The sequence below is a fragment of the Myotis yumanensis genome, unplaced genomic scaffold, assembly GCF_028538775.1.
Source record: "Myotis yumanensis isolate MYYU_CA2020_CCGP unplaced genomic scaffold, mMyoYum1.0.hap1 SCAF_19, whole genome shotgun sequence".
Taxonomy (NCBI): Eukaryota; Metazoa; Chordata; class Mammalia; order Chiroptera; family Vespertilionidae; genus Myotis; species Myotis yumanensis.
This window is the reverse complement of record NW_027223770.1, coordinates 11,379,942-11,407,654: the sequence shown is the minus strand read 5'-3', so window position 1 is coordinate 11,407,654 and position 27,713 is coordinate 11,379,942. Positions and strand designations below refer to the sequence as shown.

Below are 27,713 nucleotides of genomic sequence, written 5' to 3'. Positions count from 1 at the left end.
GGCAACCCTGCCCTCAGTCCAGCAGAGCGCTGGCTCAGAAACCTCAGCCACTCCTTATCAACAAGGACAAACAAGCTTCTCAGCCCCTTGCCGGGCTTCCTCCACATCCTAACCACACCATCAAAATGCCTCTGTCCCATAATTCCTCGCAAACTGCCAGACACCCTATTGCACCGGCTGGCTCACTCCTCTGCCCCGAGGGAAAGGGTCAAGTTGGAGTCACTGCTGACCAGGGCTCAGCACACCCATGGTGCTCAACGGATTCCTGGAAAACCTGCAAAACTGACTGCTCCTCCGTGGAGGGAGAGGAGAGGAAGTCAGACAGCTCCAGACAGACAGACAGACAGACAGGGGGCTGAAAAAGCCAGAGAAGCCAAGAGAACCTGAAACAGAACGACGGGGAGACAGCGGTCGAGGGGGGGGGGGGGGACGGCAGAGAGAGGGGGAGATGCATAGGAAGGGGCCTTCATCAGGACTGTGACGCAGGCAGCAGGCGCTCAGCGAGGGCAGGAAAGGGGGGAGGGGAGGGGGGACCGGCTAACTCGTTTTTGTTGCTAAGCAAACAGGCCCCTGTGACCGGCGTTCTGTCCAGCTGAACTTTCCACATCAGGAGTTTATTTTGCCGAGCAACCAGTCCCGGTGAAAACACTGGAACGTGTAAGAAAGGAGAGGGGTGGGGAGCAGAGAGGCAGGCAAACAAAGAGGGAACATTCGCCTCCAGGTGGGTCAGCGGGCGAGGCTGGGAGTAGGCTCAACATCATCCCTCCCCTTCCCTTATCTCTGTTCCCCCAGGGCCCGGCTGGCAGGTGCAAGAGGAAGTGAGGCTGGACTGAGAAAAATAATTCAGGGAGGAAGTCTGAGCTGAGAGGGAAAGGCCCGAGCTGCTGGGAGGGGAAAGGTGCCCGGAAGGTTCTGGTTCTGCTCTGAGCCCGTCACCAGGAGGCGAGTTGAGACAGGTCAGGACAACCCACCCGTGATGTGGCCTGACCTCCGAGTCCCTGCCATGGGCCACAGCGTCCAAAGCCAGGGACAGGGTCCTCGGTCAGGACCCTCAGTCAGGACCCAGGTTCGGGGGTGGGGGGTGGGGGGTGGGCCGGGCAGGTGTGGCTTCTAAACTGGGGCTCTGATTGGCTGCATGACTCATGCATGAGACAGTCCTGATGTTGCCTCCCCGAGGTAGGGTGGCCTCAACACCTGCCCACAGCACCCCCTGGTGCCTAATGATGGCAGCTGGCACGACCGTAGGAGACCCCAGCTCCTGTGTGCAAGGAGCTTACGGTGTCCTGTACCACGTCAGGGCGGGCCACACAGCCGTGCGGGAGGCCAGAGCGGGGGCTGAGGGACATTCTCACCATCAATTGGATTTTACTCTTTATTACAATGTTACCAAAACCACACGGTGTTGTTCGTGATCCGAATTTTTTTTATTTTTGCTTTCTGAAATGGAACCATTGTACATTGTACAAACCATATCTACTGATGGAATAAATAAGTGAAAAATTATACTGCTGTACAACACACTGGAAAAAAATCATAAGAGAAAACAACAACAAAAAATCAGGTAACGTGAAAAAAAGGTCTTTATACCTCTAACCAGGTCCTTGGCGGTAATGAAGGTGCCAAGCCACAACGACGTTGGAAATGGGAGGTCACCACCCGCGGCGTCAGCCGACTGCCTTCCAGGGTAAGGGTGTAAGTGCCAGCACTTTGTGGAATGTGTAGCCACAGCTTCCCCAGCTTCTGGGGGATCGGGTTTGCCCTGGGAGCCCTTTAGGCCATGGGGCCTGGTGTCCACGGAAGGAAGGCATTCGCTTAGGGCCCCGTCCTGGCTGGGCCAGCTGCAAGGTGGGAGAGGGCGTGGTGCGGGGTGGGTGGGGGGACAGCGGCTCCGGGGAGCGGGCTGCTGGGAAGGAAGCACATCTGGATTTTGCAGTCTCCTCTGGACCAGCATCAAATGCGGGGCTCGCTGGCACGTCGCCTGGCGTGGCCGTGGCCGCGGCCGCGGTGGGGCCAGGTGGCTCCCAGGCCACCGGCCCACCCCTACCTTCAGGCACTTCAGAGAAAAACGAATGACAGCCTCGGTGTCGTGGACGGCGTCCTCATTCCCCACCGTGTGGACTCGCCTGGTCTGTCCGCGGGGCCGGCAAGGGGGCGCAGGGGACCCTGGCCGATGGACATGCGTGTGCAAGTGTGTGCGTGACTCTCCTTCAGCTGTCTTGGTTGTCACCTCTCGGTTCCCAAAAAAAGAGCAGGAAATAAACATCCCAATTCGTCTCTCATCAAAATGGAGTTTTGCTGCAAAGGAAAAGGTGATTCAAACCCTTCAGGATCTGGAGGTAAAGCCGCCTGGAGTGCTGAGAGGTAATGCGGAGAAGGAGCGCCTTCTGCGGAGCACTAACCGCCTGAGGGCGGGAAACTGATAAGGATTTTTTTTTTTTTTAAGACAGAAACCTTTTGGCCACCACCGCTCACTTCAACATTGAGATCTCCAGAGTTGGCGTGTTTGTTTCCCCTGATCTCAGGAGACGTTTTTGCATGAGGTATTTGAGATTCAGGAACATTTTGATTCTTCTTGAAGAGCAGGAAATGGATGGGCTCCCTGACAAAAAAACGAAAGTAAGAGCCCCACCCTCAGAAACTCTTAGAAAGTGGAATCTGGCAGATACTTCCCACGGTGGTCAGGAGAGAGATCCCCAGGTCAAAGGTGGTACCTGAATATGCACCAGTTAGCAAAACTAAACAAAACAGAAAACAACCAAAACCTCGCAACCCTTCCTCCCTCCCCTCCCCCCCACCACACACAGGTCAAAGGGAGTTGGAACTCCAGTGCAGGAAAGAAAGCTTGGGAACAGGGCTGGGGTCTGAGGAGTCCATAGAGGAACGCAGAGCAACCAGGCCTCAGAACCAAACACTCCGGCAGCTGCTCTAAGGGGGCAGCTTCGTTTTAGTGAGAAGCAGCTGCCCCAGGCGGGCAGGGATGGAGGCAGGGATTCGATCGCCCCTTCTTGGAGGGCAAAGCTTTCTGGCTCCTTAGTGCCTCCCTTCTGGCCTTCAAGGCTGAACCCTCAAGGCCCGCTCCTTGGGGGGACCGACCGCAGGGTACCCTGGGAATAAGACAGGATCCGTCTGTTGGCTCGGTGGTGTCAGGAACATTATGCAGAAGCAGGCGGGTTTCCTGGGTTGCAGTCTTGATCCCCTTCCCCCGGGTGGGGCTAGAGGGCCTGGGGGAGGCAGAGGGCAGCCTATTACTGTGGATGTGAAATCCTTTGAGAGCACCAGCTACTCCTGCCACCTGCTCCCGGCCTCCGCGGCCTTTCTGTCACCTTGAGACGATCCTGCCTGAAGTCAGCCACAGAAGCCACCCCGTCTTCAGAGGCGTGGGGGGAGGCGGTATGGTGGGGGCAGAGGGTGGAAGTGGCAGAAGGATCTAGGGGCTCTGTGTGTCCATTTGGGCCACTTGGAAACGCCAGGTTCAGATGCCCCGAGAAAGTGAGCGTATCGGGTGGCCAGCGCTCGGGGACAGTGCCCTGACACCTGAGACTCCTCAGACCCGACCGTGGAGGCTGTGCAGGTGGCCGAAGGTCCTACTCCTCTGCAGCCTCGGGCTCTCCCGCTCCCGGCCTGCTCTGTTCCCACTGAAGTCCTGGGACAGGGAGGAGCGTGACAGGAGGGCCGCCGGGCCGGGGCTGTGGCAGCCTCAGCAAAGCCGAGAGGGCGCTTTGCAAAGGGAGATGCAAAACAACTGGGAGAACATGCCGGAGGTCACCTCAAGGGCACAAGGCACACAAAAAGAAAGCGGGAGGAGTCGGTGGGACAGTGAAAAGCCCCGAAACGTGAATTCCTGATGGGCACCACCCTCAGATAGCTTATGTCGTTAGAGAGAGAAGTGGGGCGAAAAACAATACAGCAGCAACGCAAATGTAATCTTGGCTTCAGAGACAGTGTCTGACACTCCTGAGCTGTCGACCCACCTCCACAAGGACAGTCACTTCAAGATTCACAGCAGAAAGCTCTTCAGTGTCTGAGAAGTTACGCCGTTCTAGGTTCTCTTGGATTTGCACTTGGTAAACTTGGGAAAGTCAGTCGTTCTAACCCGAGGGCTCGCTCGCTCGGGGAAGTCGTAGAAGTAAGCCTGCTGATGGATCTCCCGGGAAACGTGGACCGGAGCCTGAGCCCCGAGCATCTACATCTCTTCGGAGTTTTGTTGCGACGTCTCCAGTTTCATCTTTTTAGAGGGCGGCCCTCCTTCCAAATCCTTGGGGGAAGAGGAAGGAAAGAGAACGGCAGGTTAACAGGCCAGGAGATCCGTTCAGGGCAGCCGTGAGGTTCAAGGTCAGCCCGGGAAGGAACTGAGGGCAGGACCCGATGGCTGGTGAGCATGGACTTTGGGAGGTTCACACGCCTGCAGGGAACCTCAAACCCAAACTCCTCCTGGGTCTCCCGAACCGCGAGTCGCCTCGGTCCTGCTTGTGCCCGTCACACTGACCTCCCTCTGCGCCCTCCCCCGGTGACCCTAAGCTCTCCCTCAGTCCACCCCTCCTGGAGCAGGTGTCCCCCCATTATCTGTCCTCCAACCTGTGAGTAACCGCCAGGGTGATTCTGAAGTTTACTTCTCCAAGCTCCGCGCCTAGACCAGCCTGGCCGTGCTAACAATTGCTCCTTGGGGCCCAGCACAGGTGCCCGGCCCAGGTGAACGCTCGGCATTGGTTAAGTGTGCCCAGGTATGTCACCATGGGGAGAGGGTCTGTGGTTGTCACCAAATTCCCAAGAAGTCCCCTGACTCAAAAACAGGATCAACGGTCGCTCTCCCGCACCCTGCCTTGACGGTCCCACTCCATCTCCAACCTCACCTGTCACTTGAGAACAACTTTTAAAAAAAAATTGAATTTATCGGGGTGACACTGGTTAATAAAATTATATAGGGTTCAGGGGTACAACTCTATAAGACATCATCTGTATATTGCATTTGTGTTCACCACCTGAGACCGGCTTTTTTTTTTTTTTTTTTTTAATTTCAAAGAGGAAGGCAGAGGGACAGAAACTTCAACGATGACAGAGAATCATTGATCGGCTGCCTCCTGCACGCCTCCTACTGGGGATCGAACCTGCAACCCAGGCATGTGCTCTGACCAGGAATGGAAACATGACCTCCTGGTTCATAGGTCAACACTCAACCAGTGAGCCACACGGGCCGAGCACCAACTCTTGACTTCGCCCATCCCCTACCTGTCGGGGGTGCTGACATCTTCCCGGGATAAAAGGGGACGATGGCCGGGAGTCCCCCCTTTCTCTCCACACTCCCACACCCAGCCTAACAGCAAGTCCCATCAACTCCATCTCCAAAGACCCTTGAGCGCGCCCGCCTCTCCCTCTGCCTAGCGCTCTGTCCACACCTGAGCTGCCACCAGCTCTCGCCCGAATGACAGCCTCCTACACAGCCTAGGAGCTCCTATCAAAACAGAAGTCAGCCCAGCCAATGAGGCCCAGTGGTTGAGCGTCGACCTTAGGAACCAGAGGTTACGGTTCCATTCCCGGTCAGGGCACATGACCAGGTTGCAGGCTCGATCCCCAGGAGGGGGCCTTTAGGAGGCAGCCGACCAGTGATTCTTCCTCACCACTGATGTTTCTATCGCTCTCTCCCTTCCTCTCTGAAATCAATAAAACTACGTTTAAAAGAATAAAAACAAAACAGTAACGGCTAAACTTCCAGATCAAACTGTTTGCTTCACTGCAACGCTTCCTCCATCCTGCTCGCAAGCCTGGCAGCCCTGCGGGCGAGGATGCGTGTCCGTGTGGGCACGGAAATGGTGGAGGAGGCCCCAGTTCAGGACTGGGCCCCTGGGGATGGGAGTGGGGGTGACATGAAAGACCCCTGGACTGTTCAGACATTGGGGGAGTAGGGGGCAGGCCCCAGCACTCGATGCTCCCCCCCAGTCCCCCAGAGTGTGGGTCTATGTTTCAAACCGACCTTCCCTCCACTGAGTTCAAGAGGTCAGCAGACCCCGGCTGACACTGTGGTTTCACAAAGTATACAAGAGGCTTTGAAGGTGATTTTTCATCAGTGGGCTCATGCTAGGCCTGAGACCCTGTGACCTGCTTTTCTCGGTTCACATGGTGAGAATATTTCTTCATTCTTCCTCTGTACCTGGGTCAATCGTGCCCGCCCCCGCACTCCCACCCTGCCTTTTTAATTTTTTTTAAATCTTCACCCAAGGATATTTTCCCATTGGTTTTTAGGGAGAGTAGAAGAGAGGAAGACAGAGAGAAATATCAGTGTGAGAGTTGTCAGGACCTGGGCTGGGGAGGAGCCTGCAACCAAGGTACATGCCCTTGACCGGAATCGAACCCGGGACCCTTCAGCCCTCAGGCTTCAGATAGAGGAAGGAAGAGGGAGAGAGAGAAACATCAATGATGAATCATTGATCGGCTGCCCCTGCACGCCCTCTACTGGGGATCCAGCCCACGACCCAGGCATGTACCCCAACTGGAATCGAACCGTGAGCTCCTGGTTCATGGGTCGATGCTTAAACACCAAGCCACGCTGGCTGGCCTCAACTGTGCCCTTTTTATTTTTACTTATTTTTTTAAAATATATTTTTATTGATTTCAGAGAGGAAGGGAGAGGGGGAGAGAAACAGAAACATCAATGATGAGAAAGAATCATTGATTGGCTGCCTCCTGCACACCCCCTATTGGGGATCGAGCCAGAAACCCAGGCATGTGCCCTTGACCGGAATTGAACCCGGGACCCTCCAGTCCGCAGAGAGATGCTCTATCCACTGAGCCAAACTGGCTAGGGCGGTGCCCTTTTCAACAACTCTATGCCAGACTGTTTTATACACGACCCTAAATTTATTTAAATTGATCCCTTTCGACAAACTTCCTGCCACTGCAAACATCTTCCATCCACACTCCCTCTAGGCCTCTGGGCATTTGGAGGGTGTCCTTTAGCACAAAGGGGAGGTGCAGATCCAAGGGTGCGTAGATGCTCGAGTCTGAGAGGAGCGTCCCCTAGGAAGGCCTGGTTCAAGGCTGCACACCATGCAGACCAGGTCCTGCCCTTTCCCTCGTTTCTGCGGCTACGCGTCAGTTCATCCCCAGGTGCCGGAAACTATTCAGCACCGTGGCAACGGTTTTATCCGTTGACGCTGGGATACCACTGAGTCCCCCTTCCTTTAAATGAGCACAGAGGGTTGACAGTAAGTCTCATCACGGTCGCCGAGGCAACACGGAGGCATCTTCTGTGTCCAGCTCCACTGTGTGTTACCCACGTTCTCTCATCTCATCAAACCCCAGCCCCAAGGCAGCTCTGCGACCCCATTTTGGCAGCGGGAGACACTGAAGCTGACGTCTGTGTGTGCTGACAGAGCTGGGACTCGCACCCGGGACGTCTGCTCCCATCCCCCAGGCCACCTGCTTCTGCACCGATTCAGACCAGATTCTGACCAACCGTGATGACCCAGAGAGGAGTCTGGGCATGGGGGGCATGCTCAGTTGCAAAATATTTTCAAAGGTTATTTTATCCAGCGCTGAGGATTCTGAAGACTCATCTCCCCAGCGCTAAAGGCAGTTGACTGGGATCACTGACAGCGGGCACTGCTTTTGTGGAGACAAAGTGACGAAGCTGAGGACACTTCCTTTTCCTACCCCTGCCCGTGTCTCGCCCTTCGCAGCAGCCCCGGCGCCCAGGGCGGGACACAGCGGGGCGCTCACACAACCTGCTCCACGAAGGCACGAAAGTTCCGATCGTCCAACGAGAAAACAAAATAACAAAACACCTTTCAACGCACCCCCGGCACCATAACGGGCGGCCCCTCTGAGGCCTCGCTCGGGTACCTGAGAGATGGAGGGCGTCTCGGTCGCTAGAGCCACTTCTCCAGATGGCGGCCGCTCGGCTTTCTCTGAACTGTTCACGGCGTTTTCCACAGAAGACTGTGAGTTCTGCTCGTCAGAAGCATCTAAGGGTAAAGCAAGACGGCAGAAGCTGTTTTTAGACACGTGATTTGCGGGGCCAGATGGAACAATTACTAAAAATACCTGGGAACGGGGTAGTTGGGTGGCTCGGCAGTCTGTCAGGGCTACCATACGCTGGGAGGGTTGGGGAGACACTGGCTTATTTTTTAGAGATGCTTTAAGCATCCAGGCCACGTGCTGGCCCTGTAACCTCCAACCCATTACCTGCCAAATGTCCCTAGAGGGCACCTAAAAAAAAAAAAAAAAAAGCTACAGGCTGTGCCGCGTGCAGCCGGCGCCCTCTGCTGGCCACAGCGCGCTCCAACCACCATGGCTGCGGACTCCTCCCTCTTGCCAGCACAGAGCCCGCATTCTCCACTGGGGAGCACACGCAGAGGGGACTGCCCCCTGGTAAACATTTCTCTTAATAATATGGGTATTTTTTTTTCTGATCGTCAGAGCCATGACTGACCTCTGCAAGAAGCAGAAAATACAGAAAAAAAACACCTAGTTGAAATCGCCAATTATTTCACACCTCCCACAGCCACCACCACCCCAGCAACATTTTAGAGGATCTAGTCCCATTTTCCCAGATGTTTCCCCCCTGCACACACATGATGCTCCTCTCTCCCCGAATGGGGCTCACACAGCATTTTGGGAGGTTTGCCATGCCTGTAAAAATTCTCTAAGTACAAGAGCATACAAGATGGCTGCATGGCATTCTGTCACCAATTGCTTATTTCATGAATCCTGTTTTGCCCGTTATTTGGACTCTTTCTTATGCGCTAGTCTCCCTGCTCCCCAACCACGTCCCTTTAGCAGAAGGAAGGTGCAGGACGTAGCAGGCTGTGGTGCGGCTTTGGAGGAAGAGGTGCCTGCTCTGCCTGAAGCTTATTTGGGGCACAAAGCAGGAGAGCTCGGGGAGGGGGTGGGGGGGTACGCAGCACCAACATCCCCCCCAGGGTCCACTCTGCTGGCTCTCGGGGTCCCAGTAACACCTCACCTGGCTTTTTAAAGGAACACTAAAAGACCCCAGCAGGTGTGCCTCAGTGGTTGAGCATCAACCTATGAACCAGGAGGTCACAGTTCAATTCCTGGTCGGGGCACATGCCCGGGGCACGGGCTCAATCCCCAGAAGGGGGCGTGCAGGAGGCAGCTGATCAATGACTCTCTATCATCACTGTTCTTTCTCTCTCTCTCCCTCTCCCTTCCTCTCTGAAATCAATAAAAATATATATTTAAAAGAAAAAAAGAAAAAATCCACACTCATGTTATATTTTATTTCATAACTAGAGGCCCAGTGCACAAATTCGTGCGGGGTGGGGGGGAGGAAGGGGGGTCTGGCCAGCCCAGCCCCAATCGGCAGAACCGGGTGGGCCTGTCGGGAGGAGGAGACAGCGGTCAGGGCTGGGCTGGCTGGGGGGAGGGGTCGCAGGTGGTTGGCTGGTCAGCCCCACCCCCTATTGGGGTGGGGGTGATCAGGGGTGGGGCTGGCTGGGGGGTGGAGCTGTGGGCCGATTGGGGTTGTGGGGGCCCATCGGGGGTGGGGCCAGTTGCAGGGAGGGGCTGCAAGAGGTTGGCCGGTCAGCCTTACCCCCAGATGGATCAGGCCAGTTCGCTGGCCACAGCAACTGGTCGTTCTGGTTATGGTGTTGTGGTCGCTGGCTTTTTATATATAGCGATAGATATGTGTTTGCTTTAGCAAACATTTTCCATTGTAACTGTCCTCCTCCTCTCTGACCACAGTCCGCCCTACCCTGTGGAGTGAGCTCTGTGAGTGGAGCGGGAAGTGGGGTCGCAGACGTAAGCTTAGAAACCATGCAGGAGGCTGGTGGCCTGGAGTCACGCTGACCCTTGCCTGGCCTGAGCGCTCAGTGTGGGAACGGGCCTTGGAGCTTGGGCGCGTTCATGGGCTCCGCACAGCGGCCTGATTCTCTCAGCAGAACGGGACTGGAACTCACCCAGGGGAAATTATTTTCCTGGGGCCTAAATTTAGTCCAGGGAGCTTGAACATTATGTCATTCCCTGAACTCACTCAGCAGTAAACAAGTTCAAAGCAAGGTCGACAGCTGGCGACCAACCGGCTTTGTCCCACAGGCAGCGTCCACCCACCTGGGGAGGCTGTGTGTGTGGGGAGCTCTGGCAGCCCTTGGCAGTGGGCAGGTGGGCCTGGCCCGCTGTGATGGTCCCGCCTGAATCACGCTGGGCACCTGGGCAGGACCAGGGGCCAGGGTGGCTGGAAGGGGACCCTGGTGTGGTTCCCACCTGGACCTGGAAAGCTTGTGTGGGGGGAGAGTACGGGGGTGAGGATGGCAGTTATGAAAGGTCTTAACCTGGGATCGGATTCCTGCAATGGGCCCGCTAAAGGGAGACGCAGGCCCGGGCCCGGCAGCTCAGTTGGTTAGAGAAAGCAGGACAGGGAAGCAGCCGGGACGTGGCCCACACCTGGTCCTGCACAGCCCACCCTATTGCCCCCCCGGCCCCCCGCCCGCGCCAATGGCTCACCAGGCCCTTCCTAGCGCCAGGCTCAGCCGAGCATTCTGCTCTCTCGCTTACTTTCCTGTAGTGACCCGACAAGAGAGGCAACTTTTATTTGTCTTGACTCATAAACAAGGAAACAGGAAGGCGTGTAGGAGTGGACACGGTCAGCCCAAGGCCACACAGCTGGCAAGCGCCGGCCCAGATGTGACCAGCTCGTCCTGTGTTCACGCGCCCTGGCTCGTGACCGTGCGGCGGACTGCCGGGGGGACTCGCCGCCCAGCACCCAGCGAGGAGCGACTGCACAGCAGGGGCCCGGGAAAGATCAAATTTTTAAAAGTACGGTTTCTATTGAGTGGGTTTGGCTTTCATTCATATCATCGTAAAGTCAACTCATTTGTAAATCAGGGCCCGTCTACATGTGAACATTTTCATTTAAAGGGGTCCAGACACCTCAACATAAACAAACACAGACCCATGTAAACACACTTACACGTCCTCCACAGTCAGACCACTTCTTAACGCCTCCTCCACTCCCCCCTGGTGTAGTGCCACCCTCTCTCACCTGGACGATGGCAGCAACCCTGCCCCTCCCGCCCCCCCATGTTCACAGCAACCAAAGTCAAAGTGTTCCTTCAGATCTCGGCACACAAGCTCCCAATGGCTCCCAGCACACTCGGCATGAAAGTCAGGGCCTTCTGAACCCTGCACACGCCAGGCCCTGCCTCCTCTGGGGTCTCACTGTCTGAGCCCCTCGCCCCGCCTGCTCTCCTCCAGCCACACCAAGCATGCTCCTGCCTCAGGACCTTTGCACGGGTTCCCTCTGCTCGTAGTGCTCGCCCAGTTATCCCAGGCAGCTTCCTTCCTCCCCTAATTTGCTGGGTGAGGCTTCCCCGGACCACAGATTTAAAACCACAATATCCCCCATAAAGGGGCCAGACTCCCCATCCCCCTTTCTTACTTTATCATTCTCCAGAACACTTACTTTCCAGATGCTAGACTGTGTGATTTTAAAATTGCGCCCCAAGAACAGGAGCCCCAGGCATCACCTTTCTTCCGGGGCCGGTGCATGGCAGGGCCTCCTTAAAGGCCTGTCATCGCCCTGGCTGGTTTGGCTCCGTGGCTAGAGCATCGGCCTGCGGACTGAAGGGTGCTGGGTTCAGTTCTGGTCAAGGGCACATGCCTGGGTTGCAGGCTTAACCCCCGGTGGAGGGGGGGGGCGTGCAGGAGGCAGCCAATCAGTGATTCTCTCTCATCATCGATGTTTCTATTTCTCTCTCCTGCTCCCTTCCTCTCTGAAATCAATACAAATATATTAAAGAAGAAAAAAAAAAGACCCGCCATCGCCTGCCTGGACAGAGGCTGGACTGTCCGGATGGGGAGAGGCCCCTGAGCCCAGTCCTGAGGGCACGTACCTTCGGCCCCAGGGAGCTCCTTGCCCTCGGCCTGGGCCTCGTCGGCCTTGGTGCTGGTGCCCTCGCAGGGCACGGAGGGGTTGGGCTCCGGCGCGGGGCTGGAGTTGCTGCTGTTCTCCTGTTTGATGGGGGAGGCGTCCGCTATGGAGCTCTGGTTGCTGTTGTCATCTGGGTGGGGAACAGAAGCACAGGTGAACTCCCGCAGCTGCTGGGGACGGCGGGTTGGGGGGCTCAGCTTCCCCACGCCTCGCTGCCCACAGGACACTGTCCCAGGCAAGGGGACACTCGCCCCTCCGGAACCTCCGAGCTGGCACACCCAGTGCCCTCCCCCACGGGCTCCGAGAGCCCTGTGTTTGGAGGCAGCCAGCCACAGAGGCCTGGCACATTCTGAGTCTCTGGGGGCGTCTGAGGCCTGGTTCTGGGTGAGGAGACCAGACATCGTGTGTGCTTGGCTCGGAAGTAACACGGAGGCCGAAGCCCAGTGCATGGGGCAGCGCTGCCGAAATGTTTCATCCGGTCTGATCGCGCCTCTAACCGACTCCCACTTGATCCGAAACAAAAAGGAGAGAAAAGTTACCCCAGAAAGTGGGATATTCTACCAGACAGCCGGCCAGGCTCTGCTAGTCAATACCATGAAGGGGGAGAAGGATCAGGGAAGATTATTGTAGATGAAAAAGAAATTTAAGCGCTCTAACAGCTAAACATGATGTGAGAACACTATTTAAATCCTGTGTTGAACGTGCCAGTTGGTAAGAGACGTTTGGGGGTGACTGGGGAATTTGAATACAGCTTTAAGTCTAAAAGACATTAAGGAATTATTCTTAATTTTGTTAGGGTTGATAATGGTACACCGGGCACACAGCATACCAATGTCATTCATTAGTGATGCGTGCTCAAATGTTCAGGTACAGACTTAAGTATCATGATGAAGGGAAATTTACTTTAAAATGCTCTAGCCCTGGCCAGTGTGGCTCAGTTGGTTGGGTGTAGTCCTGTGCACCAGGTCGTCGCCGGTTCGATTCCCAGTCAGGGCGTATGCCCAGGTGCAGGCTCAATCCTTGTGTGTGTGTGTGTGTATGGGGCGGGGAGTCAGGGAGTGAGGGGGGCGTGCAAGAGGTAGCTGATTGATGGTTCTCTCTCTCGCCCTTCCTCTCTCTCTCTAAAATCAATTTAAAAATTAAAAAAAGAGAAATGCTGCCCTAGCTGGTTTGGCTCAGTGGATAGAGCGTCGGCCTGCGGACTCAAGGGTCTCGGGTTCGATTCCGGTCAAGGGCATGTACCTTGGTTGCGGGCACATCCCCAGTGGGGGGTGTGCAGGAGGCAGCTGATCGATGTTTCTCTCTCATAGATGTTTCTAACTCTCTATCCCTCTCCCTTCCTCTCTGTAAAAAATCAATAAAATATATATATATATTAAAAAAAAATGCTCTAGCACAAGCTACATACCATTTTCAGAATTCCCCGAACTTTACTCTCAAGAGCTGTGCATTTTTGATACGCACATTATATTACAATCAGAAAAACGGTAACACATTTTTAACAACAGAAGAGGCAGAAATGGCATTTATCAGTGGAAATCTAGGTGGTAGGTATATGGGGATGATTAGCAGTACTACTCTCTCCATTCTTCTCTCTAATGAAATTTTTCACAATAAAAAGAAAAAAAAGGAAAGAAAGTTATTTGGGCAATGACATTGGTGGTTGAGCTGGTGGCACAGCTGGGGGTCCCGGGGCACATACACCCTTGCTTTGGATCCCCTTTCATGGGCACAGAGAGTCACCTTAAACTGCAGCTTTTCAAGCAGCGATTTCAAAAACACGACCACAATCGTATGCTGCTTTTCTGGGCCGTGCTGCACACCTGGGACCAAGGCCATTTTTGTAAAAATGCGAGAGGGGAGATCCATTCGCCCGGGGCACCGACGACATGTCGGGCAGGAGGGGACCCCGGGGGAGCACTGGGGACGTTCTGTCTTGATCTGGGCCAGCTCCATGGGCGAGTGCAGTTTGTGAGCGTTCCACGGAGCCACAGGCTTGGGATGTGTGTCCCTCCTCTCGGATAAAAAGGTAAAAGGAGACATAAACGCCAGCGACGCCAAGACCACGGCAGACTGGCTAACGCGCGTCTCCCGCCTGGAAATGCTCGGTAGGACGCTGGTGACAAGCTTTGAAATAAGACAGCGAAGGAAGGAAGGCTGTCGACGTGGATTTACATGAAGCCAGAAACCCAGGGTGGAGCTTCCCAGTAGCCAAAGCAAAACAGGAAATACAACACAGCCATCTGTGTAGTAAGTCAGGCCTCGGAGGCGAAAAGAACATCTCCTGTGAGATTTCTGTCCCTGGGTGAGAAGAAGGTCTTGACTTTATGTTTCTGGGCTGGCGGGGCTTGGAAAAGGAGTTTCTTCTCCTCCACTGAGCCTCTTCCTTGGCACAGTGGCCCAGGCCTGCCCGGCCCTCCTACCCCTTTGCCTGGAATGTGAACGAACCTGCTGGTGAAACAAAATACGACTGAGCCGCTTGGGCCCAGGGGCCTGGCAGGAGAGGGCCGGGCGGCCGGGGGAGCTCACCGTGCATGTCCATCATCCCCGGGGACGAGCTGTTCTCTGGCGTGGTCACCTCCGAGCCACACTTCTCATCTTTGCCCTTCTTCTTGTTCTTGTTTTTCTGGAGGAGGAAACGGAGCAGAAACGGAGTCACCAGATCGCGTGTGTGCGGGCAGGAGCGAGACCTGGAGGGGGCCATGAATGACTCCCCTTGGAGCCCCCAGGTCCCTGGAGGGCTCCCCTTGGCCTGCACTTGAACATGTCCTGTTAGGGGCCTCCCCTGCTTTGGAATCAGAGCCCTGCGGCGGGAGGTTTCTGGGGCTGGGACAAACCCCCCCATGTCTGTGGGGCCAGGCACGCAACACCCTGGCTGTCAGGGGCCTCCTCCTCCTTCAGGGGGAGCGTCTGGGGGCCAGGCCATGGTTACCCTCCCAGGGCAGGTACAGCGATGCCAGGGGAGCCATGGGAAAACACAGATCTCACACACTCCCACTGTGGCCAGGCCCCAGGGCGGCCTCTCTCGGGCACCACAGAGGGAGACGAGGGGAGCAGGGCCGGGGGAGGGGGTGCTTTTGCGTGGGGTTCCACTTTTAAACCTGGAATGGAACGGTGTCAGAAGCGCCCCGTGTCCATCAGTAAGAGGCTCGTTAAATAAATGACCGTGCGTTCGTTCAATGTAATGTGATGCAACAATTACAGAGAGTCAGGCGGCTCTTCATTTAATAACGGGAAATGATCTACGAAAATGCCAGCACTGAACACATTTCAGTTTCTCCAGGACGTTTTTATATAAAAGGTGCGGGGTGGACGGCTGCCATTGACGGTGAAGGAAAGAACAAGGAAGTGAGCTGAGTGTGGTGGGGTTGTGCGCAGGGAAGGGAAACAATTTATAAAAAGATACACAGGAAAGCCCTGGCCAGGGAGCTCAGTTGGCTGGAGTGTCGACCCACACGCCGAAAGCTTACAGGCTCGATTCCCGGTCAGGGCACACACCGAGGTTGTGAGTTCGATCCCCAGGTGGGGTGTGTACGAGAGGCAACCAATTGACGTTTCTCTCTCCCTCCCTTCCTCTTTCTCTAAAATAATAATAAATACATAAAAACCCACACACATATCCCTGGGTGAGGATTTTTAAAAAAAGATACACAACCCTAACCGGTTTGGCTCAGTGGCTAGAGTGTCAGCCTGCGGACTCAAGGGTCCCAGGTTCGATTTGGTCAAGGGCATGTAACTTGGTTGCGGGCAGATCCCCAGTGGGGGGCGTGCAGGAGGCAGCTGATCGATGTTTCTCTCTCATCGATGTTTCTAACTCTCTATCCCTCTCCCTTCCTCTCTGTAAAAAATCAATAAAATATATATTAAAAAAAAAAAGATACACAGACACCCCAGGACCTGGACATTACTGCTTCGTTGCAGGAAAGAGGGAACGAAGGCCCAGCGAGGTGGGGTCCCCTGTCCAACATCACGGGTTCGTCGGGGGTGTTCTGTGCCCAGCTGGAGCCGCCCCGTCCTCCCGACAGCCCGGGTGTTGTGTTTTCTCCTTGATCGCGATCCATTTGGCACTTCCCCGATGTCCGTTCCGTGCTATTCTATAATTATCTTCCCCACGCGAGATTATAAATTCCTTGAGAGCAGGGACCACGTCTTCTCAAAGGCAACGGTGTTTATACAACACCTGACGGTGTGCAAGGCACAGACGACGGCAGAGCCAGGGCTGCCTCTGAGGAGCCTGGTCACACCGTGTCTCCCTCCGAGCGGCCAGCGCCAAATGCCGCAGTGGTCTAGGTCCCGGGGCCGCTGGGGAAGGTGGCTCCACGAACCCAGACCAGACAGAACCAGAAGTGACAAGCACCCATGTTCTCAGTCCAGCGCCCCTCCCGGCAGGAGACTCAAGGCTGGTAACCGAAGACAGCGGCTGTCAACCAGCCTTTCTGGTCCCCTCTAAACCTGCCAATCACGATCCTGTCACCTCCAGGAGCAAATGAAACCATGCAGCTCCCTGTGAGCCACCTTCCTGGAGGTGGGGCCAATCACAAGAACGGGAAAGGCACTCCAGGCAGGAGGAACAGCCCATGCAAAGGCCTGGAGGTGGGGCCGGTCAGGATTTTGACTGGGAACTAGAGTAGCTGACCTGGAGTCTTTGGGAGTCCCTGGTCTCAGAGGCTCTAACCCAGCCGTGGGCAAACTACGCCCCCCCCCCCCCCCCGTTTGAAATGAATAAAACTAAAAAAAAAAAAGACCGTACCCTTTTATGTCATGATGTTTACTTTGAATTTATATTAGTTCACACAAACACTCCATCCATGCTTTTGTTCCGGCCCTCCGGTCCAGCTTAAGAACCCATTGTGGCCCTCGAGTCAAAAAGTTTGCCCACCCCTGCCTAAACTGAAAAACTGCCTGGAGGGGTTGTCATCATCCCTCCCTTTCTAAAATCAAGCACAGCCGCTGGGGCTCCCCCTGGTGGGCAGAGTCACCACCCCTCCTGGAGCCACGGGTCTCCAAGAGTGGAGAGAGCATGGACCCCGGAGTCAAGACGGACGTGACCCTTGCTGTGTGACTCTGGGGAAATGGCTTCCCCTCTCTGAGCCCGTGTCCTCACTTGTCCCGAGAAGACAGAGATCAGCTCCACAGATTCAGCATGAGAAATAAACGAGGTAATACCCGGCCTATAGTCGGGTGCTACAATGATGGGGAGCATCCGCCTGTCTGTGGGTACCCCTACGGCAGCCCCCTAATCATGGTGCCCGGGGTCCCTGGGGAAGGTGTGTCACCACTGGCAAACCGTGGGGCTCTCTGCCCAAGAGATGCCATGCAGGGGATATTCCAGAGGACGGGCCCCTCATACTCACATCGTCAACCTTGGGCTCCGTCACAGGGACCCACTTGTAGATCCGCAGGGATGTGTCACCCACGGTCACCCACTTCTTCTCCCTGCGGAGGAGGAGGAAGAGCCTGTTACCAGGGGCTCTGGGGCAGGGCCCTGCTCCGCCCTTGTGGGGGCCCTGACCGCACTCCCCTGGGGCAGCTGTGATGTGGTGGCCGCTTGGGGTTAAGAGAACAAGCGCTAGGTCATATGGATGTGGCTTGTATCCCATCTCTGCTGCTCACTGGGTCCCTGGGCAGGTCTCTCCCCCGATCTGAGCCTCATTGTCTCCATCTGCTAGACCATGTCTGGTTGTCAGTCTCTCCAGGCTGCGTGAGGGCTACCTCACTGTGTGTTCAAGGCTTTGGATGCCCGGAAGGAAGTGCTTGGCAAGACTGGGAGGCGGGAGAGCGGCTGCCATGAGGATGACTCCCCTGGACGAGGGGAACTGGGCCCCAGGTCCCTCCAGCTTCCCCCACACAGAGCCAGCAGGCCGGGCCAGCCAAGCCCCTCCGGGCCGCAGCAAGGGCCTCAGGCCAGCCAGGTGTTTCCTCTGGGGGGGGGGGGGGGGGGGTCTGAGGTGGGGGGGGCGGGGCGCGGGGGAGAAGCAGGGGCACACAGCTGGACTAACCACCCCTCGCTCTGCCCTCTGGAGCAGCAAAGGGGGCAGGAGAGCAGGGGCAAACCCCCAAGGGCAGGCCCCAAGCGCCGATACCGAGGGTCCTAACAGGGAAGCCCAGCCTGGACATTGGGCAGCAGCAGTTGGAGAGATGCCCCGAGCCTCCCGCTGCTCCGTCCTGAGCCTGGCAGGTGCTTCGGGGCCTTGTCTCCGAAGGCCCCCGTCTGCACAGCTGCCCCTACCCCTGCCCGGCTGCATCCTAAACTCCTGGGGGACAGTGTCTGGGGCTCCTGCTGCTAGAGGCGGGCGTATGAGTGAAGAGGAGAAAATCGCCAGCCACTAGGAGGAAGAGGGGTCGCCGGTCTTCACGAAGGATAGTAACGACCTCCTTCTCCTCCTCAGCACTCTGCTCCAAGCCACTGTCATTCTCTAAACTATTGTTCCACCTTGACCCCCTGCAGTCCATAAGCCAGGTCGTATCCCTTCCTGCCCCAAACCCCGGGAATGACCCGCCCGAGGGAGAGCTGGGATTCGAACCTGGGTAGTTCTGGCCCCAGGGTCCACGCCCCTGGCACCATCTCGGGAGAAGTGGGAGGCTGGGGCCAGATGCACCCCTGGAACAGGCGGCGTAGTTGCCAGGACCCTCAGCAACTCCAGTGACAAGGTTCTGCCAGAACCGAGGACTGTGCGTGGGTGGGCACCTCTGTTCATGGGCTTTCTAGCACCTTCTCCAACCTCTCTTCCCAGGTCTCAGTCTTGGGCCTTCCCCTCCCTGTGGGGTGGGGGAACCTCACGTCACAGCCACCAGGCACCCCCTTCACCACAGGGGGTTCTGGGTGCCCGAGCAACTCAAAACCACCTCCCCCAACCACAGACACCTCTGCCCCCCACACTGGGCTGCGCGGGCCCTCGCGTTCCCTCTGGAGGGAGCGAGGGACCGTTTTACTATCACACGAGTGACCTTTCTGGTACGTTTTCTGTGCTAAGCACGGGACACACTTGCTCTACTCCTCCCATAACCTTGTGTGGCCAGAATGGTCACCTTCCCCAGGTGGCGGGTAAAGAAATGGAGGCACGGGGAGGTGAAGGCATTCTCCCCGGAGCCAGTACTCACACCTCCCTGGGGGCAGGATGGACCATCCTCAGTCTGAGTCCTCCCCCACCTCCATCCTGAATAGTCAGAAGGTGCCAGGAAGGGACAGGGGCGTTCCAAGAAACAGTCTCAGTGACAAAGCAACAATCATAATAGCCATTGTGTGCCCAGGCCTCGCGCCAAGCCTTCTGTTTACATGCCCTCTCTCCCAGACATCGCCGACAGGCCTACAGGAGGGGGACCACTATCACCCCACTTTACAGACGGGGAGACGGGCGGTCCGGAGCGGTGAGACCACTGGTTCATAGTCACGTAGCTACTCGATGGCAGAACCGGGACTGGACACGGGCTGTGACCCCAGAGCCCACCTCCTGCGCTTCTGTCTCCCGTGAAAACGAAGAATCCATTCCACAGAGCACACAGCAACAGATGCCGGGCAGAAGTGCCAACTGCTGGTACCCGTGCACGTGACCAGAGGCACACTCACCGCTCATAAGCCCTCAACTGGCTGCCTGGGCCTGGGCTCCAGTAGGTCAGCAAATCCACAGTTTGATCGTGTTAAAAACAATAACGAAAAACACACAGCCGGTGTGGCTCAGTGGTTGAGCACTGACCTATGAACCAGGAGGTCATGGTTTGATTCCCAGTCACGGCACATCCCGGGGTTACAGGCTCCATTCCCAGTAGGGGGCGTGCAAGAGGCAGCTGATCAATGATTCTCTCTCATCATTGATGTTTCTATCTCTCTCTCCCTCTCCTTCTTCTCTCAACTCACTAGAAAAAAAAAATTTTTTTTTTGAAGGAATTGACTTGTAACACACAAGACACCTTTCAGATCTGGCCCTGGGAAAAGCCAGCCAACAGCCATGACCATCCTGGACCAGGTCTGGGTTTGCCTGCCACACAACAGTGAAGATGAATCTTTGCAATGGCAGGTGCTTCTCAGAGAGGTTACAGGCCCTACATGTGATGAGCTCAACACAACCAGGCTGTCCTGATGCCCCAGCTGGCAACCCTTGGCCCGAGTCCCTAGGTCACTGTGCTCCAGTGGCATTTCTAGGTGTGGACTCTGAGGGGCTATGGGACACAGGGAAGAGAGTTAAAGCCCGACCTCAGGCCTGCCATTTGGACAGCAGCCAGCCAGGCAGAGACGGGCCCGGAGCTCAGGTGTAAGTCACTGAGCGAGCACCAGGGGCGATGAGCAGGGATCTCACAGACATGTCGCCTGAGCTCCGGGGTCTCATCAAGCAGGTGGCTGGACAGCGCCATGGGAAACACACCACGTGGGCGCAGAGGAGCAGCGGAGCTCCCACTACCGCCCCCAAACCCATCACCCCGGGCACACGGCCCCACCCCCAATGAGGGTTCTAAGCTGTAGTCATTACCTTACATCTCAGGTGGCAAATGAGTGGCCAACAGGCCGTTCTGTCCGGCCTGCACGGTGCTTTTAAAAATGTGAATCAGGCCCTAATCGGTTTGGCTCAGTGGATAGAGCGTCGCCCTGTGGACTGAAGGGTCCCAGGTTCGATTCCGGCCAAGGGCATGTACCTTGGTTGCGGGCACATTCCCAGTGGGGGGTGTGCAGGAGGCAGCTGGTCGATGTTTCTCTCTCATCAATGTTTCTAACTCTCTATCCCTCTCCCTTCCTCTCTGTAAAAAATCAATAAAACATATTTTAAAAAAATATGAATCAGTTTGCCAAACTTTACAAAAAAGCAAAAGAAAAGTCAGACAACATAGAAATCCAGACTCCTGGCTACTCTCAAAAACATGATCTGATCACAAGAGGCCCACACACCCTCCTCCCCAGCGTCTGTGGCTCCCTCAGATCCCCCAGCTCTCCCCACCTGTAGACACCAGGCCCACCCCAACCTTGCCATGAAGCCGCCCCTGGGCGCACCGAGCCCTCCTGCCTTGATGGCCCCGGTAACCACATGCTTAAGGATCTGTCTTCCACCTCAGACTTGGGCTCCTGGGTGAAAAGACTAAGTGAGGTCCTAGCTATAGAAGCAGAGCCCCTCCTTAGCACAGGCTCCTATATAAACTACAAGTACCCACCCAGAATCTCCAGCCAAGGCCAATTTCCAATGTTCTCCCAGGTCCAGGTCCAAGGGCAAGACTATCTTGGGGTCACTTGGCTCCCTCAGTGAGAGCTCTAAATCCCTCACTTTGTGTTCATTTCCCAGAGCTGGTCCTCGATGCCTCGGGAGGCCTGGCTGACGGCTGCCCTTACCTTCACTGGGCCGAGACTCACTTGGCCTGTCCTGTGTCTGGCAGGAGGGCACCCTCCGGGGTTCCCAGGTGAGGCGCTAGGCACAAACCTCCCCCCCACCCCCGCCAGGGACAATGGGAATCCTTGGGAACAGGGCTGTCTCTGTCGACCACAGGACACTGAGGGACCCTTCAGACCAAAGGCCCAGGGGGTCCCCAGCCTAAGCCTACCTCTCAGCCCAAGCCTTTGCCTCCTGCTCTCCTCCACCACACCAGGCCTCCTCACCTGGCCCAGTTTCCGGAAAGGCCCCCCCCCCCCCCCCCCCCCCCGCCCATTGTCCTTCCCTCAGCCTTCTCTGGCTGCCTCACACTCTACCCCGCCTGCCCTGCTGGGGCACCAGACAAGGAGGAGAGGCTCAGCAGCTCCGGACAGGCTGGTCACGGCTGGTGGCTGGCTTTTCTGGGGGCAGGGGTGGGGGCGGGGGGCGGAGTAGGGGCAGGGGCTGGCAGAGGGGCATGGGTGGTCCCTGGGGCTGGGGAGAAACACCACCCTAGGCTCCCACGCTGAATGGCATGCCAGACATGACCACCGTTATCCTCTGGGTAAAATACAGACTGCTGAACCGCATTTGAATTTCAGATAAACAATGAATAGTCGTTTTCGTGTAAGTATGTCCCAAAAGAGTGAACGGGACATACTTACGAAGCAGAGAAATATTTTAAAAAATTATTTTTGTTGTTTACCTGAAATTCAAATTTAACTCAGCGTCCATGAATTTATTTGCTAAATCTGGCAACCCAGCCTCCCAGCCGGCAGTGACTGCAGGGTAGGTGGCCACGCAGTTAATAAACAACCCAAAGTCTGCAGGACAGACGGGAAGGCCCATCCTAAAGGTAGCGTGAAGGTGAGATTTGGCTTCTCCAGGCAGGGGAAACCCAAGACATAAGGCAAAGTTTTGTGTGTTGTTTTTTTTTGTTTGTCTGTTTTTGCTTAGAAGGGGCAGGAAAAAAAAAAAGAAAAAAATCAGCAAAATGTAAGTTTCTGTGGAGCCCACCTTACCATAAAGACAACATTTAATGGCGGCTCCTGTGTACAGGGATGAGTGCTGGTAGAGACATGATCTTATTTTGGGGGGGGGGGGAACAGGACCCCCGAGGCCATGGTTAGAGAAGTTACCTGGTTTGTCTAAGGTCAAACAGGAAGTGAACTGGCTGCCGGGCCCTGGGATCCCAAAGCCTGAGGTCTTTAAGAGGACATGACAAGTTGTTTCCCCAAAGGAGGGAGGAGATCCGTTCTCCTCCCCTCCCCCCAAACACAGGCCTGGCCCTCAGGGGGGGGGCGGGGGAGGGGGGGGCTGGGGGTGGAAAACCCCATCCTTCCATCTGCCCTCCCTGCAGAGCAGCTGGCAGGCGGGCCGGGCAGGAGCAGCTGTCTGGGTGCAGGGCCTCTGCCTCGCTGGGAACCTGGGGCAGAGGCCTGACCACGCCTCCTGGAACAGGGACTGTGGGGTCGCTTGCCCCCAGCCCCTTGCTCAGCTCCAGGCCGGTGGCAGTAGGGACTCAGGCCCAGACACCCGTCTTCTTTGCCCAGGAGCTCAGGGGACAACCCCAGCCTTCCCTCTGGGAATCCCACAGGAGAAGGGGCTGTGTGGGCTTGCTTTCCTGTGTGTGTTTTGGCCTGCAGCTGTTTCTGCCATTTTTAAATGGCTCCAGTCGGCCTGGGGGGGTGCCCGGCGCACTAGGGGAGCTCCCACGGCTCGGAGGACTTGGATCTCAACTTTGGAAAGCCTCCCCTTCTCACGGTTCTGAAAATTCTTTGTCCCACTGGAGCCAAACCCAGCCCTCCGCCGGGCATCCGGCCATCTGCAGACAGCCCTTTCCATAGGAGGCCCTTGAGCACGTGGATTTTATTGATTTTCCTCTTGCCTTTTTTGTTGGGTTGACTCGGAAAGGACAGCTAACTTGCGATCCGGCGAGACTGGATCCTCGCCCCCTGTGGTTTTTAGAGACCGAGGCGTTACTTAAGAAATGACACCCCTAAACATAAACATAGCCCGCCAAGGGGGGTGGGGGTGGGGCGACCAATTCTCATGCTTTAAATAAAGGGTCCAGACCAGCCCGCCCGCGCTGACACGTGAGAGCATCGCGGCTGCTCCTCTCCTTCCCTGACCCTGGTGGAGCCGTGGGAAAAAAATAATGAAGTTGAAATCCGGGAGCTTCGAGTTTTCAACAAGTCCGCCTCGACCCGGCGATCTGGGCACCCCAGGCCCGGCCCGAGGGCCGGTTCCGAGTCAGACCCGGCCAACGCCGAACAAACGTTCAGTCTGTTCAGTACAACGAGGCTCAGCCGGACACTCTCTCGCGAGCCGCAGAAACACGCGCGGCCAACCCCGGTCCCCGGTCCCCGTTCCCCCCGCTCGGAGAACAAAACAACGGCTCCCTCCGCAAAACAAACACGAGCTGCTGCCGGTTTGGGGAAGGCAGACGCGGCCCAGGACCGGTTTCTGGCAAAAACACACACCACATTCGCTCGCGCGAGCCCCGCGCCTGGGTGCCGAGCGGAGAGGGTGTAGGGGTGCCCCGCGCTCCGGGCCCCGCGGCGCCCCCTCCTCGCGCTCGCCCCCATCTTGCTTCCCCGCCAAGAGCCCTCGCTCCAGGCAGCCCAAAGCGCTAAATTTAAACGGCTCGCGCTCTGCAAACTCCGCAGACTCGAGGGCGCCGGGCCTGGGAGGCGGGGAGCGGGCGAGCGAGCGAGCCAGCCGGAGAGGGAGCGAGAGAGGGAGGCCCGGCGCGGGCAAGGGCGCGGGGGCCGGCGCTGCGCCGCCCGGGGCGCGCGGGGAGGAGACGGAGACGGCGGCGGCCCGCTCGGCGCTGCACAATGGAGCTCGCGCTCTCCCCTCCGCCGCCGGCATCGCGGCCCCGGCGCGCGGGAAGCCGCTTTCATGTGACTCGCACAAAACGAAATGGCTTCTGGGGCCGGCCCCGAGCTCCCCTCCCGGGAGCCGAGCGCCGCGGCAGGGACTGCCCGCTGCTCGGCCGCCCGGCCCGGGGAGCCCCCGCCTCCGGGCCGCCGCCGCCGCCGCCGCCACCGCCGCGCCAGGTGGGCGACCGGCGCGAGCGCACCTGGGCAGCGGCCGCGGCCCCCGCCTCGCGCAGGTGACCCGGCTCGCGCGCCGCCCGCCCCCTCCCGGTCCCGGGCCGCGGGCGGTCGGGGCGCTGCGCCCGCCGGCTTTTTGTATGTGGTCGGGGGTCGCGCGGCCGCGGCGCCCAGCGGCGCCTCCGCTTACCATTTGCGCACTTTCTCGATAGCCGCCATGACCCTCTTGATATCATCTTTGGCCCGACTCCTGGTCTCGGCTCGAACTGACCTGCCCGACATGGTTCTGGCGGGGAGAGAGAGGCTGCGAGCGCGCCGCCCGGTCCTGCTCGCGCTCCGCGGCGGCCACACTCGCGCCCGCCCGCCCGCCCGCCGCTCACTCACACACACACACACACACACACACACTCTCTCTCTCACACACACTCACACTCACACACTCACACTCACACACACACACTCACTCACACACACATACACACACACATATATACATACACACACAACACACACACAAAGCCGGGGCCACCGCGCGCCCGGGCCCAGTGCGCAAGCGCCGGGCGGCAGCTGCACCGAGCAGGGGGAGCAGCGCCGCCGCGGCCGCCAGCAGTGCGGCCTCCGGGCGCCGCCGTCGCCGGGCCGCCAGCCTCCCACCCACCCCGGGGAGGCGGCGAGGGGCGCCCGGCGACCCGACGGGGGTGGGGGCGGGGAGCGCGGACACTCACCCCGAGGCCGCGGGTTCCCCGGGGGAGGGCGGGCCAGCCGCGGAGGGGGCGCGTTCCTTGGGAGCCAGCCTGGCGGCCCGTCCGCCGCCCGGGGTTTGCGGGTTTGCGGCAGCGGGTGCAATAACGCAAGTTTCCTGCGGGGCTCTCGACTTCGCGGAGTTGCAGGCACCGGTCGGAGTTGCAGGCGGCGGTCGGGGACGCGAGGTGCTCCTGGAAAGAGTGGAGAAACGCTCTGCCCCGCGTAAACACGCGCGCTAGGACGTCGCTTCCCTTTCCTGCGTCCTTTTGGAAAACTGGGGTCAGAGGAAAGGTGCCTGGGGCGGGGCAGACGCTCGCCCCTGCTTATTCAACGGCTTCCAGCCGGGAAAGTTCAATGACGGTCCGCATTTTGGAGGGCGCCTGAGCTTGTTTCTTCCCCGTCCCGCCCCAGGGTGGTTCTGGGGAGGAATCTGCAGTTACCAGGACAACCCAGGTGCCACATCTTTGTTCAGGTGCAGCTAAACCGATTTGACCAGAGCTCATTCACGCCCAGATGGATGCTGGGGAAAGTGGGAGTGACCCTGCCTGCGAGCTCAGGGTCTTGGAGATAAACTGTTCCAGCACCAGTCATTTTACACCTGGGGAAACTAAGTCACTGGGAGGTTCAAGGTCATAGCCATACGTTAGATCTTTGGCTCCCACTCACTCTGGAACCAATCAGTTTGCCCTGATTGGTTTTGATTTGGGGTAGATGAGCTACCTGGTAATGGCCTGGGGAACTGCAGTGCAGGCCTTTTTCTAGGCATGTCTTTCTACCATTCTGAACCTCAAGTTCCTAATGTGAAAAGTGAATAGAACACCAGCCTGAGACTCATTCTGAGGATATTCATAACAGCAAGTCCTAATGCAGAGGTCTCATATTGCCGGCCCTGACCTCGTATGCAGAGGTCAGGTCAGCAGATAGGTGCTTAGGGCCACACAGAACCGCCATATATATATGGACTAGAAGCCCGGTGCACAAAATTCGTGCCCGGAGGCAGGGGGAGGGGAGGTCCCTCAGCCCGGCCTGCACCCTCTCGAAATCCGGGACCGCTGGCTCCTAACCACTCACCTGCCTGCCTGATCACCCCTAACCACTCGCCTGCCTCCCTGATCACACCTACTCACTCACCTGCCTGCCTGATCACCCCTAGCCACTCGCCTGCCTGCCTGATTGCCCCTAACCACTGTCTGCCTGCCTGATCACCCCTAACTGCCTCTGCCTCGACCCCCACCACAGTGGCTTCGTCTGGAAGGTCCTTCAGCTATCTGGTCTAATTAGCATATTATGCTTTTATTATTCTAGAAGATAGCACATCAGAAATCCAAATACCAATGGATTAATGCATGTATCTATTCAGCCATTGAAAAAGGAGTGAGGTACTGACCCTGCCACAACGTGAATGAACTTTGGAAACATGCTCAGTGAAAGAAGCCAGACACGAAAGGACAAATATTGCATGATTCCACGCACAGGAGATATGTCCACTAGACAAAGCCACGGAGACAGACAAACAGATTGGTGGTTGCCAGGAGCCACGGGAATGGGGAATGACTCCCAGTGGATACGGGGTTTCCTGTGGGGGTGATGAGGAAGTCCTGGATGAAAAGGTTCCAGCGGTGGTGGCTGCACACGCTGTGAATGTACCTAATGCCACCGAACTGTACACTTTAAAATGCTTACCTCTCACAACGGCCCATGTTATGTTGTGTGTCTTTTACTACAATAAAAAGCAATCCAAATATCCACCTAACACATGTCCTATATAATCTGATTACCCAATGTCATCCCAATAAATTTAATAAAAAAGAAAAAACTTTTTTTTTTTAACATGGAGCTTTTTCTAGAAATAGCAGAAGGTGTACAAGCTGGGCCCCCAGTGCCAATGGCCATGACCACTTGGAGCCGAGGAGCCCTGTGCCCCTCAGAGCTCCCCAGGTCACCAGCGTGTCATGTCCCTTTACTCACTTGTATTGCCAGGTGGCCTCTAAAGGAATTGGTTTTTTATCTCTGATGAAACTGTAAAGCTTCCTTTACAAATCCAGTATGTCCCTTTTTATTGTTTCCTGTCCCCTTGCAGACACTTTAAGACGTCTTTCTTTCATCAAAGCACAGTTGTTTTATGGTCTGTGTCTGATAAGTCTAAGACTTGAAGTGTGTGAGGGCCTGTTTCTGCTGGTTCTTGCTCATGGTGTCCTGTTTCCTTGTGATCCGCCTCGTGCTCCTTGACCATGCTGAACACTGAACTTTAAAATGTATTCCTAGGGATCACTGGAGGCCCAGGGTGACGTTACCTTCCTTGAGAGATGCTTTACGTTCGCTCTGCCAGGCTCCTGAGGACATGGCTAGTCCTGGATGACCCCCATGCAAGTTCAGGACTGGTGGGTCCCTGGACCACCCAGGCGATGCCAATAGAGGTTGCCCAATTGAGCAAGGCTAGTTTGCCCCTGAGGGTTGGGTCCCTGACGTGGGGCAGCTGGCTGAGAGGCCTGCACTTCCCAATTCTGTGTTCAGTGACCTCCCGTGGAGAGTTTGGAAAGGCCATGGCGGGGGCATTTACACCATGGAAATTGGCAAAAGCTCCATACACATCAGGATGCTTTTCCCAGCCCTACCCAGAGCGGGTTGGTAAACATTTACCAGGTTACCACTGGTAGAGCTTAATGAGGTCCAGAAATACTGTGGGGAAGGTCTCCC

General features: G+C 56.7%; 1 protein-coding gene across 3 annotated transcripts; it reads right to left on the bottom strand.

Annotated features, from left to right (window-relative positions):
• Positions 1-1,402: 1,402 nt before the first annotated feature.
• Positions 1,403-25,340, bottom strand: BCL7A (BAF chromatin remodeling complex subunit BCL7A). Of its 3 annotated transcripts, XM_070399147.1 has the most exons (8): positions 24,998-25,340; positions 24,463-24,558; positions 23,102-23,168; positions 17,239-17,320; positions 14,414-14,510; positions 11,847-12,014; positions 7,837-7,958; positions 1,403-4,255 (listed from the first exon to the last, which is right to left on the bottom strand). In XM_070399147.1, exons 2-8 carry the CDS (start codon positions 24,506-24,508, stop codon positions 4,184-4,186), a joined length of 654 nt encoding a protein of 217 aa, XP_070255248.1. In that variant the 5' UTR covers positions 24,509-24,558; positions 24,998-25,340; the 3' UTR covers positions 1,403-4,183. The 3 variants fall into 3 exon arrangements, with proteins under 3 accessions (XP_070255248.1, XP_070255249.1, XP_070255250.1); XM_070399148.1 differs by lacking the exon at positions 23,102-23,168 and having other exon boundaries at positions 24,998-25,323; XM_070399149.1 differs by lacking the exons at positions 23,102-23,168; positions 24,463-24,558; positions 24,998-25,340 and adding an exon at positions 19,579-19,642.
• Positions 25,341-27,713: the final 2,373 nt, after the last annotated feature.

What these genes read in the sequence shown, in the direction of transcription:
- BCL7A (XM_070399147.1), bottom strand. Translation starts at nt 24,508, where the DNA reads ATGATATCAAGAGGGTCATGGCGGCTATCGAGAAAGTGCGCAAATG. An exon ending in GAGTCAACCCAACAAAAAAG is followed by an intron (nt 17,321 to 23,101) that starts GCAAGAGGAAAA and finishes CCTCCTCCGCAG; the next exon opens with GGAGAAGAAGTGGGTGACCG. An exon ending in CGGAGCCCAAGGTTGACGAT is followed by an intron (nt 14,511 to 17,238) that starts GTGAGTATGAGG and finishes TTCCTCCTCCAG; the next exon opens with AAAAACAAGAACAAGAAGAA.